Consider the following 17,873-nt stretch of genomic DNA (forward strand, 5'->3'; position numbering starts at 1 on the left):
ATGGGGATTAAGATTGTGAGCCTCATGAGGGACAACCTGATGACCTTGTATCTCCCCCAGTGCTTAGAACAGTGCCTGGAACATAGTAAGTGCTTAACAAATACCATCATCATCATTTTTTCTGGTTGAACTTCCGAGGACCCTGGAGGCCTCCTGCTAACTGACGGCACTGTTCACCTCCAGAAACTATTCAAGGTGTTTGAGCTTGTCCTGAACATCCTGGGGGGCCGAAATGTGGCCAAGTAGTAAGACCATATTATTATTATATTAATTAAGGGTGGAGTCTGCAGGGGTCCGAGAAATGCCATGAGTTCCTGAGCCTGGAAAGCTACCAGGTTGCTCATGTCTTGCACTTTATGAAACAATCTCTCAGATCACTGTTTTTCCAGCGGGGGCAAGCCAAGAGGAGCAGGGCTGAGGGAAGAGAGGTAGTTAGGAATGCACATGTTACACTTTTCTACTCTGCCGCTCTGGTGTGCACGATGCGAAACGCCAAGCCTTTGCCCTCTCAGAACCCAGAAATGGACTTGTGATACACACTACTAGGAAACGAGACAGCAGGTTTGGTTCTAAAATACCAACTGGGTAACACCAGCTGTTCCTGAATCAAGCTATTCCCTTTTAGAGGCAGGTCAGCATAAAGCAGTACTGAGGGCATCTGGGCTCAATTTATTCTAAACAAAGCTACTGAACCCAGACTACACTGGACACAGGATACAGGATCCTTGGGTTGAGCATCACACTCGTCAAGAGTTCAGTGCTAACCCTACTCACAGCATCCCAACCAGGGGGCCAATCCGCCCCATGCTCCGGAGACACCGTTAGGAAATTGGGAAGGAAAAGCGGGGGGAAAGAATCTTTTCTGGGAAATGAGTGAAATTTTCGATGGCTTGGGATTCACTGCAATAAATGCCTAGGGACAAGTTATTTACTGAACAAACAATGACCAGAAGAGTTAATGTCGCTGCAGAGGGTGAGCAATTCACTTCCTATTCCCAGCTGAGTGCAGTGTCCGAGGATTTACTTCTGAGGAAAAATGAGCTGGATGGGAAACTGAGAACCAAAGGAAAGCCTCAAATATTGCCCGGTGGAGAGATGAGGAGTATCTCTGGGACTAAAGAAATGAGGACGTGGGCACTGGAAATAGTAACCACTGTAGGAGACTCAATGTAGGAAATTCTGGATGAGGCTGCGGCTTGCCTCCTCCTTTTTCAGAAATTCAGATTCCCACAGTTCCTCAGAAGGGTAACGTTGGCATTTCTGTTTGCACTACACAAAAAAAACGCAATAGATTTTAATCAGGACAGGGAAGTGCAGTCAGTTCCCAAGATGCCACTAGGGAACCATGTTGTGGTCCGTTCGAACCAGGAATTTTTGATAGCGAGGATATTGTGTGTACGGTTGAGATGAACGGGGAGCTGAGTAAGCAATGATATAAACATTGTCCTCTAGTAGCTCATCAGCTTTCGGTGTGCCACAGAGCAGCTATAACACACTTAAAAGCTGAACAGCGTGCCTGTGGGATTCAAACTGAGAAATGAGCAATGACTCCGAAGTCCCCATCTTATCATCCTAGCAGAAGGTTTAGGGCACTCTCAGTTGGTAGTGTTACATATGATTCAAAGCTCTGTCATCTCACCAACAACTGCCACACCAATGAATCTGATTTTTACTTGCAAGAGCTAAGAAATGAGATTGGATGAGGAGGTTTCGCATAACGGTTTTCAATGTGATGACAAGGCGCCGCAATACTGAGCAGTGAATTCCCTCAAGGTACAATTCCCAAATGGCTCTCTTCATAAAATGCACAACGCTAGGTAACGCTCCCTAGTTGGAAAAAAACAGCCAAGCATTTAAACTGAACTCTGAAAGACTTGTGTGGAAGGACTGTGTTCTCACTGACAGCAGCATATCAAACCTTTTATGTCTGGGAAATGCCAAGATCTAATATTTCCAATTTCAAAATCTGCACAAAGGTAAATAGTGGAGAGAGAAAGGGGTTTAAGAGAAGTTAACACTTACACTGGGTTGTGATTCTGTGGGAACATTGAAAATGTGGAGTCTTTCTGCCTTGCCTATGTACTTGGATCTTTACCCTTTGAGCACTTGATATTCATTCCACCCTCAACACCACAGCACCGATGTCTATAGCCATAATTTATTTTAATGTCTGTCTCCCCCTCTAGACTGTAAACTGCTCGTGGGGCGGGAATGTGTCTACCATCTCTGCTGAACTCTCCCAAGTGCTTAGTAGAGTGCTCTGCACACAGTAAGTGCCTAATAAACACCCTCGATTGATCGATTCCCACCGAGATTGTGCTCAATGTCAGTCATCACACCCGGGACCGCTAATCCATCTAGGGTCATTTTGTAACCAGCATTTTTCCCCACTAAAAATGAACCGAGTTGCAAAGGCAAATTTCATCAAGTTCCAGCTTTGACCCGAGATACAGTGGAGACAGGGGCTTGAAGGCCACTTCTTCTGAACAATGTTGTGTGGGGACTAAAGGGCAGTTTCTACCTGAAACTTCAGTTCCACGGTTCTGAAGGGAGCAAAAAGAAGCCAGGACAAAGCAGAGATGGACTCACCCCTTTGCAAATGGAAACTGCTTCTTTGGACAGCGATTTTGGATACGAAACATTATGTTCCATTATTGACTGGAAGAGTTCGTCCTCATCTTCGCCATCAAATGGAGGCTGGGGAACAAAAAAAGAAGTGAGATTGACAAATATTTAGAATGGCACTGTTCATTAACACCTCTTTGGAATGGCCAATTGGGACCAGAGGAACAGAGTCTGCTTCTGTTCACTCCACGGCTTCCAGAGTCAACTCTCGTTAGCTTGAGAGTTAGTTTGATTAACTTTAATTAGATTGCTGGTTGTGTATTTGGGTTTTGTTTTTTTTTTTAATTGTCTCGCTCCAGGCAGCCAAAAACAATCTTTGGGGGAAAAACACTTGCGGTTAGTTCTTTTAATGATATGAAAACAAAATAAAATCAATATATCTTACGTGCTACCAATTGTAATTGTAATATAATTATATATTAATGTAATTGCGATCAAATATCTGGAAGTGGTGATACTGGTCTTGATTGTCCCAATTTGAATGGGACAGTCATCCCTTTTAGGTTCTGTCCAGCCCCGCAGCTATTACATCAACACACTGCTATATACCTATATCCAAGTATCTTCGGCATTCTCCTGGACAATACACTTTTCCCCGCCAAATAGGTTATGCATTAGTCTACGATTTACAAGGCCAATCCTAAATCAGCAGGGTTTGCAGAAACTTGGACAGATATTTCCAGTGCAATGAGGGTGATTCATTGTGTTCATTTCACTGCTTTTCCCCTTACCCTTTTCTTCTAATATCATGACGTTTTAAAAAGCTGCACTCCTCCTACCATATTACCCCTTCACGTAGTAAGGTCCACAGTTTAGACAAGAGGCTCTCGCCTTTTTTTTCTTTACTTTTGCTATTTAGACTTGTGAATCTCTTTAAACCATTTCATTAGTGCACCTGCTCTCCCCTTCCGGAAGCAGTGTGACATAGTTCAAAGAGCACAGGCCTGGGGGTCAGAGGACCTGAGTTCTAAACCTGGCTCTGTCACTTGTCTGCTCTGCAACCTTCAGCAAGTCATTTACCTTCTCTGTGCTTAAACTACCGCCTCTGAAAAATGGGGATATGGGGGAATTAAATCCTATGCCCTCTTACTTAAACTGTGAGTCTCATAGAGGACAGTGACTGTGTCCTCCCTAATTATCTTGTATTTACCTCCATGCTTAATGTAGTGTTTGGCACATAGTAAGTACTTAACAAGTGCCATATTTTTTTTTAAAAAAAACAACACTGCAAAGTTGGCTATATTTTTTTAATACCTTAGGATCTCTCCTGTATAATAATAACAGCGGTATTTGTTAAGCATTTCCTAGGTGCCAGTCACTATACCAAGTGCTGGGCTAAATACAAGCAAATCAGGTTGGACACAGTTCCTGTCCCACATTGGGCTCAGTCTTAATGCCCATTTTACAGATGAAGTGACTTGCCCAATGTCACAGGAGACATGTGACAAAGCAAGGATTAGAACCCAGGTCCTTCGGACTCACAGCCCGTGCTCTACCCCTTAGGTGGAGCTGCATCTCAACTCTGCTCAGCACAGCATGAAAGCTGCCCAGCCCGTTCTAAGTTGATTGACTGATTTCAAATCTAACAGCTTAATCATTGGCCCAAAGGCAGTACTCACACATCTGAGGCAACTGGTGGAAATAGTGGAATGAAGAGGCCCCTTAACCTCCCAAGTTGCTGGTGAGGAATAATGAGGGCGATGAAAGACCAAGTAAATCAGTCAGAGCCGTACTCTTTACCAGATAATGTAGAAGTTCAGATAGATTTTAACCTCTAACCAGCAGTGTTTCACAAAATGAAACCTCTCTCTAGGCTTCTCAAAGAAGTATTTTTGTATCTCGGCAACATGGCCCCAGAATACTGACTTTCATAAATGTCTAATAGCCAAAAGCATCCAGGCAAGTAGACCCATCCGGCACATGCCCTACCCCACCATGGGGTCAAGAACTAGGAACAGCTCACCGGAAGAACAAAAAGTAAATCTCATTTTACCTCCTTAGCTGACCGCGGCTGAAAAGCCTGGGAGGAGGCGAGGTTGGTACTTATCTGCAAGACTTCTCTAAGGATTCCGAACCATCCTATGTTCTTTCACCCCCCCATGTTTTTTCCAAAGTTCCATGTTTGTATTAGTAGATCTGGTTTTACCTGCCAGGCCAAGCTACCCCTCCAAAAATATAATTTGGCTTGGGGTAACAAATTCCATTACCTATAAAAGATGGAATGCAAATTAAATGAAATGATTAACTCTGGAGAAAATCTAAGAGTACCCTTCTCATTAGACACTTTATAAATATGATTTTAATGATGTTGCAGCCATCTTTTCCTGGAGGTTCAGAATCCTGAGCAAAGCCTCATTATGAATTGATGACCACTTCTGCTTCTAATGTTTAATGAAAAGCAACTGAAGAAAAATGACTAGAAAGGAGTAAACTCAGTATTTCATTTTTGCTTGATCTTCAAATGTCTTCTTGATTATAGAGCAAAATAAGGACTATAATCCTCTCTCCGTATCTGTGATCAATTTTTATTTTCAGTAGTGTTTATAAAGTCCTTGCTTGAGGTTCCCCTGGATTCAGCAAGGTAGAAAGGAATTTTCTCTGCCCATTCCACAGTGACTCATGACCCCTGGAGCTAGAATATGTGCTGAAGAGTGAGTGAGGAGGAATATTTTGAATTGAATCATCAGGTGTCTGAAACCACTGGGAACTAGTAGTTGGAATTCCTTAAATCAAAAATGTCAGATCTGAATAGCACTGCCTTTTCAGCAAGAAGTTCGGTATGCTCAAAGGGAAACATGAAAGCCTTTGAAGAAGTTCATCAGGTATCACTGAAAATGTATCAGGCTTTTTGAAATGTTCCAACTCGCACTTGTCTCCCCTCATCCTCTGTGGAAGCATCAGGGATGGGGGAGTGAAGTGGTGAGACAGAATTTGGTTCTTCAGGGCACCTGTTACCTGCTGGCCTAATCTGAAGAAACTTAAAAGCCAAGCTACAGAGGGGCTTTAAGTTGGTTGCTCGAGCATAAGCACACACCTGTCTTTCCCTGAGGTTACACGGGACCAGTCTCTTAGAGACCAGCCAGCCAATCTGATGCTGCGATCTTTCGCCTCCCAAGCAACCCTCCCTCATCTTCGATCTCCCTCTGAAGTCGACCGGAGGTCGGCTTGGGAAGCCAGTGAGGATGAGACTTGAATCCAGCGTGGCAGAGCCTATCGGGAACATTTCTTTCATGACTGCCTACTGGGAAAATGGAGTCTCACTCCCCTGCCCTTGTGAAAACACCCGAATCATGTGGGATTTTCTGTTCAGCTCTGTATTCACAACTGGATTCTGCATAGGCGCAGCCGATATAACAAAAATCCACCGTCCCAACATGCAGTCGGGAAGCAAAGGCTGAAGGTCGTACCTTAGAGAAAGGAGGACTGAAGTGAAAGAAGGGAAATAACTGATTTCCGTTCCGACTCCACTCTCTGAAAGGGTGTTCTGTTCAGGTCAAGAAATATTAAAGCCACCTGATCGGTTGAAGAGGCCTGGCAAGAAGATTACGAGGGGGTTTTCACACAGCCTGTTCCACTGACTAGCATGGAGAAAGGGATGTTATGCTTGTGTCCCAGGGAATGCTGCTTAATATTAGACTTGGACTGCAGGAGCAGGCTGAGCTTCATTCTTCTTAAGGGAACAGTATCCAGAGCCCCTCCCTGATTCATTTCACACGATTTAAAAAGAGGAACTTATGACCAATTTCCTACATTAAATAATGTCACTGTTGGCTGACAAGGAGACCTCTAAAGTTTGTGGCTTAGGGACAAGGAAGTTTACACCCTCATCTGTAAACTGGGGCTCAGACAGATTGTGAACATCCTGTGGCCCAGGCACTGGGCATCTATCCCATGCTGACCAAATAATAAGCACTCAGACCATGATTAGCACTTAATATACATAATAAATATTTCATCTTTTCTCAATTCTGAAACTTCCCCATGAGGGGGAACTCCTTGTCAAAGTACAATCCCCAAAACGTTATTGTGTGCTTACTTCCGATTGTGGGAACGTAAGGCATCCCACAGCTGGGGCAGCCTCTGGTCACATCTCCCAGCCTCAGCCAAAGGTCCCCAGGAATAACATCTCTCTGAATAAACTAGGGTTTTGCTGATGACTGGATCTACAGGAGGTGAACTCTCACACCTTGTACCCCTGCCCTGAAAGTCAGTTTGGAGTCTTGGCCTCAGTGGAAAGTGGATAATGGTGGCTGTCATTAGAGGGACTTTCAGGCATGGTAAACGGTGGGCATTCAATGGAACCGGGCAATTTTAACAAACTGCAAAGAATTCCTGTCATAGTGCAGTGAGGTATTACCTGCCCGGCTAGCATTTCATACAACAGGACGCCGTAAGCCCACCAATCCACGGATTTTCCATATGGCTGATAAGCAATAATCTGTGGGAAGAAAGAATAAAAAATAAATTGCTCTATTCAGAGTATAGAAAAAATATATTTGTAACACTCATGAAGCCTAATTCTACAGCAGCACAAGTAATAGTAATGGTATTTACTCAGTCACTAATGAATGCTATGCACTGCGTTGTATTAAGACTTGGGAAGTACAAGACATAATACTTGCCCTCATAGAAGTTATACTCTAATGGAGGTGACAGACCTAAAAATATTGGCCAAACTCTACATGTACTGACTGAGGAGAGACCTGAGTTAATCCAGATTCTCTAAGTATGGTACTGGTATCACGCCAAGCACCTTCAGATTCCACTCAACCAAACCTGCTGTTTTCCATCACCAAGTGTGTTTAATCTTGACTTACTTTCAAACTAGACCTTTTAATCTTGCAGGAAAACTGGCAGATATCTTCTCAAAGTAAATAGCTCATCTAGCTGAAACAAATCCAACGACATGACTGCTCGGGATATACATTTCTTAAGTAAAATCCTAATATTTCTATAATGCAAAGGTCATTTAAAATTTTTAAAAATTTCTAGTTGCACAACTGGATAGACGAAAACAATGAGATCCATTTAAGACTTAAAATAAGGATACGTACAAAATCCTAACCCTTTATTCCCTAAGACATAACAAATGGGCGAGTGAACCAACACCAAAAATTCCCTCTGCTTCTTAAATAGGAACTGTAAGTGTCGTCTGGACCCCATTTACTCTGGCTTAAACTCTCCGCTTAATAAAAATACCATCGATTGATGGACTGAGCAATCAATTTCCCTATTTACTTGGACACACAGGGCTTCTGTTTCAACAGGAAGCCTATGACCAACAGTAAGTCCTCCTGTTTATTTGCAGTCTGTAGGACATCTGCAGTAAGTGTAAATGGAAAAAAAAAAGATGAAAAAAACAACCTTAACCCAAAGAAGCAGAACTCACACTTCTTTTCACAAGCCTGATCTGATCGATAAACTATAGCTTGGGGCCCCTCTACTTGGACTCCAGAGAGCACCACATGTATGCTTTATGGCTTTAATAACATCATACTGAAACGTGGCATTTTTTCATAAATGTAATACATCCTTATACCTTCTTAAACCCCACGAGCAAGTTTTGCTCTATATTTTCAACCGTAATTCTGCATTAATTGAATGTGTGATGAGAGGGCTGAGAGGTAATAAAGACATTCCACAGTTAAATGATGTGTGCTGCACATGCTCTGAAGGATTTAGGATGTCAGATTTGGGGAGCTTAACAGAGAGATTGTAAGTGCTATCATTTTCAGGCTTAAAAAATAATTTTTATTGGTTTCCCTTATTGATGGCATTTTTCCCAGAAAAAGACTGAATGACTTAAATGATATGAAAAGAGCATACACTCTAACCAGCTTCTTATATCTGAACTTCAAAAATAGATGTGAGCCCACTGTTGGGTAGGGACCGTCTCCATATGTTGCCAACTTGTACTTCCCAAGCGCTTAGTACAGTGCTCTGCACACAGTAAGCGCTCAATAAATACAATTGATTGATTGATTGGTTCTCAATCATTTAGAGGGTCTGGGCGGCCATTCGCCTGTGATTCGTGGCCGAGACATCCTCCTAAAATGGAAAGCCACCCAAAAATTTCCAACCAGATTCTGAGGTCCTCCTTTATCTCCATTTCTTGATTCTGTGAATTTAATTTTGGTGACCAGTGGGGCGAAACCTCAATTACACCAGGGTAGAAACTGCCCAAGGAACTTGTAAGAAGGGAGATGGTGACAGCTCCATGACTACTGCCCTCCTTATCAGGAGGTTATTCTTGCCCAGTCCAACTTCTCCCTCACTCAGCCCTCACTTTCCCCTGACTTGAGTTCATCATGGACTCTCACTTGCCAAAGCCTTGAAAAAACAAACCCGACGGATAAAGGCTCACTTTCCTTGGAGGTAGCATTTGTCAGCTCAACAAAGCAGACTTGGTACCTCCAAATCAAGATTACAGAGGCTATCTGAAAATTACAGTGTCTTCAGGAGCAATAAAATCAGTCAATCAATAAATCGTATTTATTGAGCGCTTACTGTGTGCAGAGCACTGTACTAAGCGTTTGGGAAGTACAAGTTGGCAACGTATAGAGACAGTCCCTACCCAACACTGGGCTCACAGTCTAAAAGAGGATGTGATTTAGAATAACTGGAACGCCTCTTCTTAGCAAAATTTAAAATCTGCGACCCTTTGGCTTGTTAATGGATGCTCTTGCGTTGTCGGCAGAAATGGACAGGAGCAAACATCTAAATCACAGTGCTCAGGGCGGCACCTTGCCACAGTGAACTCATCATTAGAATAAAGCATATCGGTACTCAGTGGGGAGCTTCTGCTATCATACGCTTCTCATTAACCCAGAGCCACAAGGAAGTAACTCTGTCGGTATGCCCTTGTTGAAATGATGAAGTAAACACAGGCAGGTGATTTTTCCATGTAAATTTCACAATGTTACTAATCGTACTCGCCCAAGCGCTTAGTACTATGCTTTGCACACAATAGGTATTCAATACATATTATTGATTGGTTGTTCAGATCTATAAAGGCCAGAATTTCCTTAATAAAATAATTGTTTTAGCCAGAAACCAATTTACTTAGTTACATCTAAGTCCTCATGGTTTTCTCCAACTCAAAACATTTCTTTTACTTTCTTTACTTCTTTACTTTCTTTTACTTTACTTTCTTTTACAGCACACACAGTGACCTGCCCAAGAGAGACCCACCTCTGCTGCCCTTCTCCTGATGCCCTCCTGGCCTTGTGGCAGGGGAGAGGTGCCCTTCTAGTGGATGGTGGCTCTAATGAGTCCACTTATGTCCACCAAGGATTTGAAATGACCTAAAGAGCAGGAAGAGAGAAGACTCCCTGGGTACACCCCTCCGTCACAGGCCTGCTGGCTTGAGAGGGAATCCTGGAAGTATACGTCTACCCTCTTTGAGCAGGGCTGGAAATACCTGACCACTCTTGTCAGGTACTGGGAATGTGGGTCTCTCCTTCTCCCCGACTATTTCAAGTTAGTTGGGATTCTGGTATTGGGTAGCTGTCTGCTGTGGGGACTAGTCATTTAGTGAGAAATGGAGTATACATGGCCAAGTGTTTAAGGCTCCAAGGAGAGAAAGGACCAGAGATGGATCCCTAATGAGTGAAAGATTAAGAAACAGTATAACAGAATCTTTCCCTACCAACAATAAGTTTACAGTCTAGAGTCTTGTAGCATGCAGAGCACTGTACCAAGTGCTTGGGAGAGTAGTATTGTTACTACTCCCCGGTCGCCCAATGGATAAGGTATTGGCGTCCTAAGCCAGGGATTGTGGGTTCGTGTCCCACCCGGGGTGAAAATTCTCTTTACCTGTATATATGTATATAATGTTTGTACATATTTATAACATTTATTTATTTATCTTACTTGTACAAATCTATTTATTTTATTTTGTTAGTATGTTTGGTTTTGTTCTCTGTCTCCCCCTTCTAGACTGTGAGCCCGCGTTGGGTAGGGACTGTCTCTATGTGTTGCCGACTTGTACTTCCCAAGCGCTTAGTACAGTGCTCTGCACACAGTAAGCGCTCAATAAATATGATTGATTGATTGATTGATTGATTAAGAAAACTACAAAGGTTTTGGTTTTACCTGGGGATTCCACTTCCTTGACTTCTTGGCACCCGAGCCGTGCCCTGTGTATGCCCCATGCTCTACAGTGGACATTCCTCTCCCCTCCATCAAGTGCACATTAGATAGCTAAGCTTTCTCCCCTTTATCACTGACTTCCTGGGGGCACAGATAAAAATCGATGGTCCAGCTTCAAAGGACAAACCTTTCTAGGGTCTCACCATAAAACCGCACTGGCCTTTATATATAAAACATGATCAAGTGAGTCATTGTCTCAGAAAAAGGAAAACAGTCACTATCCTGTATACAAAAGGTTTTTGGTTTTTTTATCTGCAAAGTAAAGGTTATTTCTGCAAAGGTCATTAATGCCCAAGGACACTCAGTACCCTTCCCTGTAAGTACACTCATGCACTGACATTTTTTTAAAAAAAGCCATCAGAAAAGAAAGAAATTGGACTTTTTTTCCAGAGGGCATTTTTTCTGGGTGCTCTATTCTGATTGTCCTTATACAAGGACATTGTAGAGTATTTACTTGTCCAGCTCATCGGTGAAACAAGAGTAGAGTAATAGCCAGAGACGGCATGCAGGCACATGACTTCCTGTAAGACCCTTGCCTGCCTGCTCTGTGACCTTGGGCAAGTCACTTAACTTTTCCGTGCCTCAGTTTCCTCACCTGCAAAATGGGGATTCAATACCTGCTCTCTGTCCTATTCAGAGTGTATGCCTCATTTGGGACAGGGACTACATCTGGCCTGATTAATTTGTACCTACCCCAGCCCTCGGAACAGTGCTTGACCCACAGTAAGCCCTTAACAAATATCATAAAAGCAACAAAAAAAAGACACTAAATTGAAATCAGTGGCATCAAGCATCCTTTCGGGGCAAACTTCACAGGGTTAACCTGGTAACTGCAAGGGTCTGTAATATCTTAATAGTTCAAATGCCTATGCACATTACAGAACCGCTTTCAAAACAACCCAGGTTTAAAAAAAGGAATAACGGGTTCCAAATTGGGAATATTTGGAAGTAAAAGAAATGTTTTGAGTTGGATAAAACCATGAGGACTTAGATGTAACTAACTAAATTGGTTTCTGGCTAAAACAATTATTTTATTAAGGAAATTCTGGCCTTTATAGATCTGATCAACCAATCAATAATATGTATTGAATACCTATTGTGTGCAAAGCATAGTACTAAGCGCTTGGGCGAGTACGATCATTATGGGCAAGGAATGTGTCTGCTAATTCTGCTGTATGGTATTCTCCCAAGCCCTTAGTACAATGCTTTGCACATAGTAAGTGCTCAATAAATACCATTGATGGATTGATTGATACAATGCAACACAAGTGGTAGAAACATTCCCTGCCCACAATGAGCTTACAGTCTAGAGATAGGTGTAGGACTGTCACAAAAATGGCAAATCATTAATAAGAATGATATACTAGTAACCCATTATAATAATGACAATCATAATATCAGCAAAACTCACTCTACAAATGCAAGACAGTATCAAATCCTTTGTGTTCCCCAATTGGGCTTCCTTTAAGTAGATACTGAAGCAGTGGATGAGAACCGGAATGGGCTTTTGGATAGAGAACCAGCGTGGCAGAGTGGCAAGAGCCTGGGCTTGGGGGTCAGAGGTCATGGGTTCTAATCCTGCCTCCGCCACTTAGCTGTGTGACTTTGGGAAAGTCACTTAACTTCTCTGTGCCTCAGTTCCCTCATCTGTAAAATGGGGATTAAGACTGTGAGCCCCTCATGGGACAACCCTGATTACCTTGTATCCCCCCCAGCGCTTAGAACCGTGTTTGGCACATAGTAAGCACTTAACAAATACCAACATTATCATTATTATTATTAGAGAACAGGCCTGGAAGTCAGAAGGACCTGGGTTCTAATCCCAGTTCTGCCACTTGTCTGCTGTGTGACCATGGGCATGTCACTCCACTTCTCTGTTCCTCAGCAGCCTCATCTGTAAAATGGGGCTTAAGGCTGTGAGCCCTATGTGGGACACGGACTGTGTCCAACTTGATTATCTTTTCCAAGGTGATTTTCCTATTTGTAAAAGGAGGGGAACACAATGTCTTTAGAGGTGCTTTCAAATATTGTCTTGACGGTGTCCCTGCCGCAATACAGCCTCAACAAGTGATAAACTGTTAGAGGATACAGGTGTGGAGTTGTTTTGGGTTTTTTTTTTTTTTAACTAAATGTGTAAGCAACGACTTTTGATTTAAATGTCGAAAAACAGTAGGAAACAGTAGTAAGACAAAACTGATGCTTACTGTTCTCAACAAGGGACGACAGTTGGAGTCGGCACAAACCACTATTTAGGCAACTGTGATGATTCCTTTTCAATTTAATGTCCATCACTAAGCCAAATGACTTCAGGGAATCCTGATAAATCAAGAAAGGCAACACCCTGTGGCTATTCCTTTTCTCCACCATAGAGTTCCTTAAGTATCCTGCCAACCCACACTGTGTCTCAGCAGGCAATAATGAATGAATTTGTCAACTGACCCACTCAGCTTCTCCCTTTCTTGATAAGAATGACAGTGATGATGATGATAATTAATATTTTAAAAAATTATCAGGGTATGAATAATTCACTCGGCAAAAAATAACAACCGTGTAACGCTGGCCATGGGGCATTCTCAAACGTCATCCCAGCAACTCTCCACTGAACCCTCTCACTGTATTCTGAATTTGATAACTTTTTCCACTTCTTTCCCTTTTCTTTGTTGACTTTGGGCACCTTAGTCTGACTCTGCTGTTAGGTCGTCAGAGACTTAAAATCCTTAATTGTTGACTCAAATCTCTTTACCGCTGTCAGGCCGCCGCTAGCAGACTTAAGGAATACACCTATGAAAATGAAATAGGAAGTCTTTTTGCTTCAGTCTGGAGGTGAAAAGTAAAGCAGAGCCGTGATTTTGCGGAATAGGGTAGATCCGGTGTTAGCTCTAATATTCTTGGGGGGCCTCAAGTGTCACTCATTAGTGCGCTCGGTCCTAATTACATACCTCCCATGTGACTTTTCAATTTAGTCCTAATGTGGCTTTGGGGGTGGGGTGCCATTAGCCACCTTCATTGGCTAACCTGCTTATCGAATGCCGTGGCTGGCGGCCCCAGCCCACAGAACAAATGGGAGCCGTTCAAAATGTTAATTGCGAATCTGAACAGAATAAACGTCTGTATCCGAAGACAAACTAACTCTGGGGGCTGGACCTCTTTTTCTACGGTAAGAGCCATTTTGATGAGGAATAACTGAGATGCTCAAAACCGAGAAGATTCCCAGTCATTTTGGTCCTTTATTTTGTTAACAAGAGAAAGGCTTTCATTTATAAAGCCAAATCTATTAGTTTGGAGATGGGCATACTCGCTTGTCCCTGGCTTATATTATAGAGTGGGCCCAGGAGAATTTTCAGAGGACACATGAAGTGGAATCACTGGGCAAGGCCAAAGTAACATGATTTAATATGGAACTTAGAGGAAAGAACAAATAAGTCATTCCTGGGTTCTAAGGGAGCTATTAGGTAGCAATTTATGGTGGCATATGCCCATCAGAAGAATCTTGTCCTGAAAGGGCTTTTCTGAAAGTGTCCAGCTTATTCTCCTGGAGTATCTTGTGAAGTGGCCCAATGGTTGTGACATCACTCTTCTCTTTTAAGGCCTACGTGAAGGAGGAGAAGGAGGAAGAGTTGAAATAGCCCGGAACAGATGGCCAGACCCTTCCTCCTAAGGGGCTGGGAGTGTCCTGGAAGGCCAACAGAGCAATCGGGAGCTCAGAGGATGGAGATACGCAGGCATTGGGATCCAGATTGTCCCCAGGAGGAATCCAAGGAGAAGGATGGATCTGGGGGTAGGAAGAGACCCAAAAGTAGAGTTCTGTCTTTATTTTTTTGAGGTTTCCTTTAAAGGGAGTTCCCTGATCTTTTCTCATGCATATTTTGAGCCAACAAACCGTGATTCTGAATGGCAGGCAATTGACCTTTGATGAAAAGAATCTGGCTTTTGTGGGTAACTCTCTCTTTTATTGAAGAGCTTTTCTCTTGGCCAGATGCACATTCTCTCCTGTGAGCTAAGCAGCTGACAGGTGCTGAGTTGCACTTGCCACTGATTAGATTTCCTCTCTTGCTAGATTTCATTTACTTCTTTTCTTCTTGGTTTGGAGGTAGTGATAGTTTACTGCCTGGCTGCATTTCTGTTTACTTGAACTTGAAGATTTTCCTTCTCTCTGGTAGGGAAAAAATTCTGAGGGTGCTGTTTGGGTTAGTCTGTACACACAACGTTTTGGGGGTCCTTAGGACTGGAAGATGGACTGCCCAAACTTTTCCCTGTGGAAAAGGGTGGAGGAGGAGGGGGTAGAAACACATTGAGAAGCAGAAGCTCTTCTACTTCTAATAAGAAATAATACTGATAATAATAATAATAATAATAATAATAATAATAATTGGCATTTGTTAAGCACTTACTATGTGCAAAGCACTGTTCTAAGCGCTGGGGAGGATACAGGGTGATCAGGTTGTCCCACGTGGGGCTCACAGTCTTAATCCCCATTTTACAGATGAGGTAACCGAGGCTCAGAGAAGTTAAGTGACTTGCCCAAGATCACACAGCAGACATGTGGCAGAGTCGGGATTCGAACCCATGACCTCTGACTCCAAAGCCCGTGCTCTTTCCACTGAGCCACGCTGCTTCAACTGATGGATTTACTCATCACGTACTATGTTCCAGGCACTGCTTTGAGTGCAGGAGAAGGTACAAAATAATCAGATTGGACAGAGTTCCTTCCCCAGCATTGTGCTCATAACCTAAGAGGGAGGGAGAAAGGGCATTTGATCTCTGTTTTACGGATGAAGCAACTGAGATACAGAGAAGTTAAGTAACTTGCCCAAGGACACACAGCAGGCCAGAAATGGAGTCGGGTTAAGCACTCTAGACTCCTGACTTCCAGTACCAGCTCTTTTCACAAGGTCATTGCTGCCTGGTTGCTTTGGTGGGGGTTGTTCTCAGGGTAGAACCTACATCTTTTTGCTCCCAGGACCATGTTCTGTCCATTAGATAAAGCTGCTTCTCTGGCTATTCCCCACTCTCCGATGCCAGGGCTTTGAATTATTCCTGCTTACAGAAAGATTTTCCTTAGCTCTCAGTTCGCTGTCTCCTCAAAGCTACTCTTTGACCTAAACTGAAAGGCTCAATGAGGGATACTGATGAAAGGAAAGGGCCTGCCTTGGTAATAGGCAAGATACCTAGAAAGAAACAGTGGGCTGTAACCAAACAGGAAGGTAATATTTTTTCTTGTTCTTCTCCACTGAGACAGGTCATGATGATGATCATCATCATAACTGTATCTGTTAGGCGTTTAAAATGTGCTGAGCACCGTACTAACGGCTGGGGTAGAGATAAGATAATTGGCTTAATAATATTAATAGTATTTGTTAAGGGCTTTCTTTGTGCCAGTAGGTATCAGTATCCCCATTTTACAGATGAGGCACAGTGTAAGCTCCCTGTGGGCAGTGAATGTGTCCGTTTGTTGTTACATTGTACTTTCCCAAGGACTTAGTGCAGTGTTCTGCATACAGTAAGTGCTCAGTAAATACAAACTGACTGACTGGCTTGACCAAAGTCACCGAGCGTGCTAGAACCCCAGCTTTCTATCAGACCCATGTTCTTTCCACTGGACTGCACTCCACCCTTCACAACAGGAGAGTAAAAAGAGAGAAAGAGGAAGAATTCTGGGTTTTAATGGGGTGCTGATTGAGATGGCAGTTTAAATGGTCAAGTTACAAACTGCTGAAAGTCTGAAATTGAACTCCCCCTTAACTTTTAGTAGGACTCCAACTGGAAAAAGATCTTAGCTCTTCATTTTTCAATCAACTGCGCTGACAGCCTGGCTGAGGGTGGTGGTGGGGAATGGGGTGCTTATAACAGTAGTAAGAGTATTTATCAAGTGCTTACTGTATGCACAGCACTGTTCAAAGGGCTAGAAAACATACATAAGTGCTAACTAGAACCTGGACCTTGTTTTTGGAGGCGGGGCGGGGCGGGGGGGGGGGGGCTGCTCAAAATAAAAAAAAAAGTTACAAAGTTCAAATCTATCCTATCTACATCCCTTTGATCAGCCTTTTATTACTATCCATAATATATAATAAGATCCCCTGACAAAATGCAAAATAGGGTGTTTGCATTAGGCGATAATAGGAACACAAATCTTTATGTCACTTTGATGTTGTAAGCACACGACTGCTTTCTTGTGGTGTGAAGCACTTTACCTTTTGAAAACAATCTCATGAATACTTTTTTTTTAATTTTTCATCAAGATGGAAGGTGCATTATGCTGAGGATAGAAAGCCAGCAATCACGGGATGAAGCCAACAGTATGTCTGCAAAAGTTGCCAACCCAACTTTTCAAATGTGGAAAGAGGCAAACAACTCCTGCTCTGTGGATCTACAAATTTCAGCAACTCACCTCTGGGGCAATGTAATCTGGGGTCCCACAAAATGTCCTGGTTGTGACTCCGTCCATCATGTGCTCCTTGCACATCCCAAAGTCAGCGATCTTGATGTGTCCTTCTGAATCCAACATTACATTATCTAATTTCAGATCTCTGCAAGGAATCAGGTGGGCATCAGTTCTTGTTCCACAAGAAAACTCCAATTTGATTTAGCTCTAGTAGAACCAAATTGGACTACCAGCCAGCCAAATGATTCAGGATGAATGTCCAATGGGCCAAGCCTGTACATCCCCCTCCACTCCTCATCCTCAGTTCCTCTTATATAAATCTGAATTCTAAGCAATGATGATGGCCTGAAATGTCCTCCCTCTTATGCAACAGACAATCACTCTCCTCACCTTCAAAGCCTTATTAAAAGTACGTGTCCTCTAAGAGCTCTCCCCCGACTAAGCCCTCATTTCCTCTTCTCCCACTTCCTTGTGTGTCACCCTTGCATTTGGATTTGCATCCTGTATTCTCCCCTCCCTCACCTCCCCCCTCTGGACTTATATACATATCCACAATTTATTTATTCATATAAATGTCCATTTCCTCCTCTAGACAAGCTCATTTTGGGCAGGGAACATATCTACAAACTCCATTATACTGCAGTTTCCCATATGCTTAGTACAATGCTCTGCACTACACAAAAGCAGGCCTCTGTTGTGTCACCACCTCAGAGAA

The 17,873-nt window shown here is 42.9% G+C and overlaps 1 protein-coding gene across 2 annotated transcripts in view; it reads right to left on the reverse strand.

The window, feature by feature from the left end:
* PRKCA (protein kinase C alpha) overlaps positions 1–17,873 on the reverse strand; it is a 342,829-nt gene that overhangs the window by 13,988 nt on the left and 310,968 nt on the right. For both annotated transcript variants that reach the window (XM_038757073.1, XM_038757072.1), the window contains 3 exons: positions 17,165–17,303; positions 6,983–7,063; positions 2,590–2,697 (listed from right to left, as the gene is read on the reverse strand). In XM_038757073.1, coding sequence (XP_038613001.1) covers positions 2,590–2,697; positions 6,983–7,063; positions 17,165–17,303 — 328 coding nt within the window. The remainder of the gene's footprint in view (positions 1–2,589; positions 2,698–6,982; positions 7,064–17,164; positions 17,304–17,873) is intronic.

Source organism: Tachyglossus aculeatus, chromosome 15, assembly GCF_015852505.1.
Source record: "Tachyglossus aculeatus isolate mTacAcu1 chromosome 15, mTacAcu1.pri, whole genome shotgun sequence".
Classification (NCBI taxonomy): domain Eukaryota; kingdom Metazoa; phylum Chordata; class Mammalia; order Monotremata; family Tachyglossidae; genus Tachyglossus; species Tachyglossus aculeatus.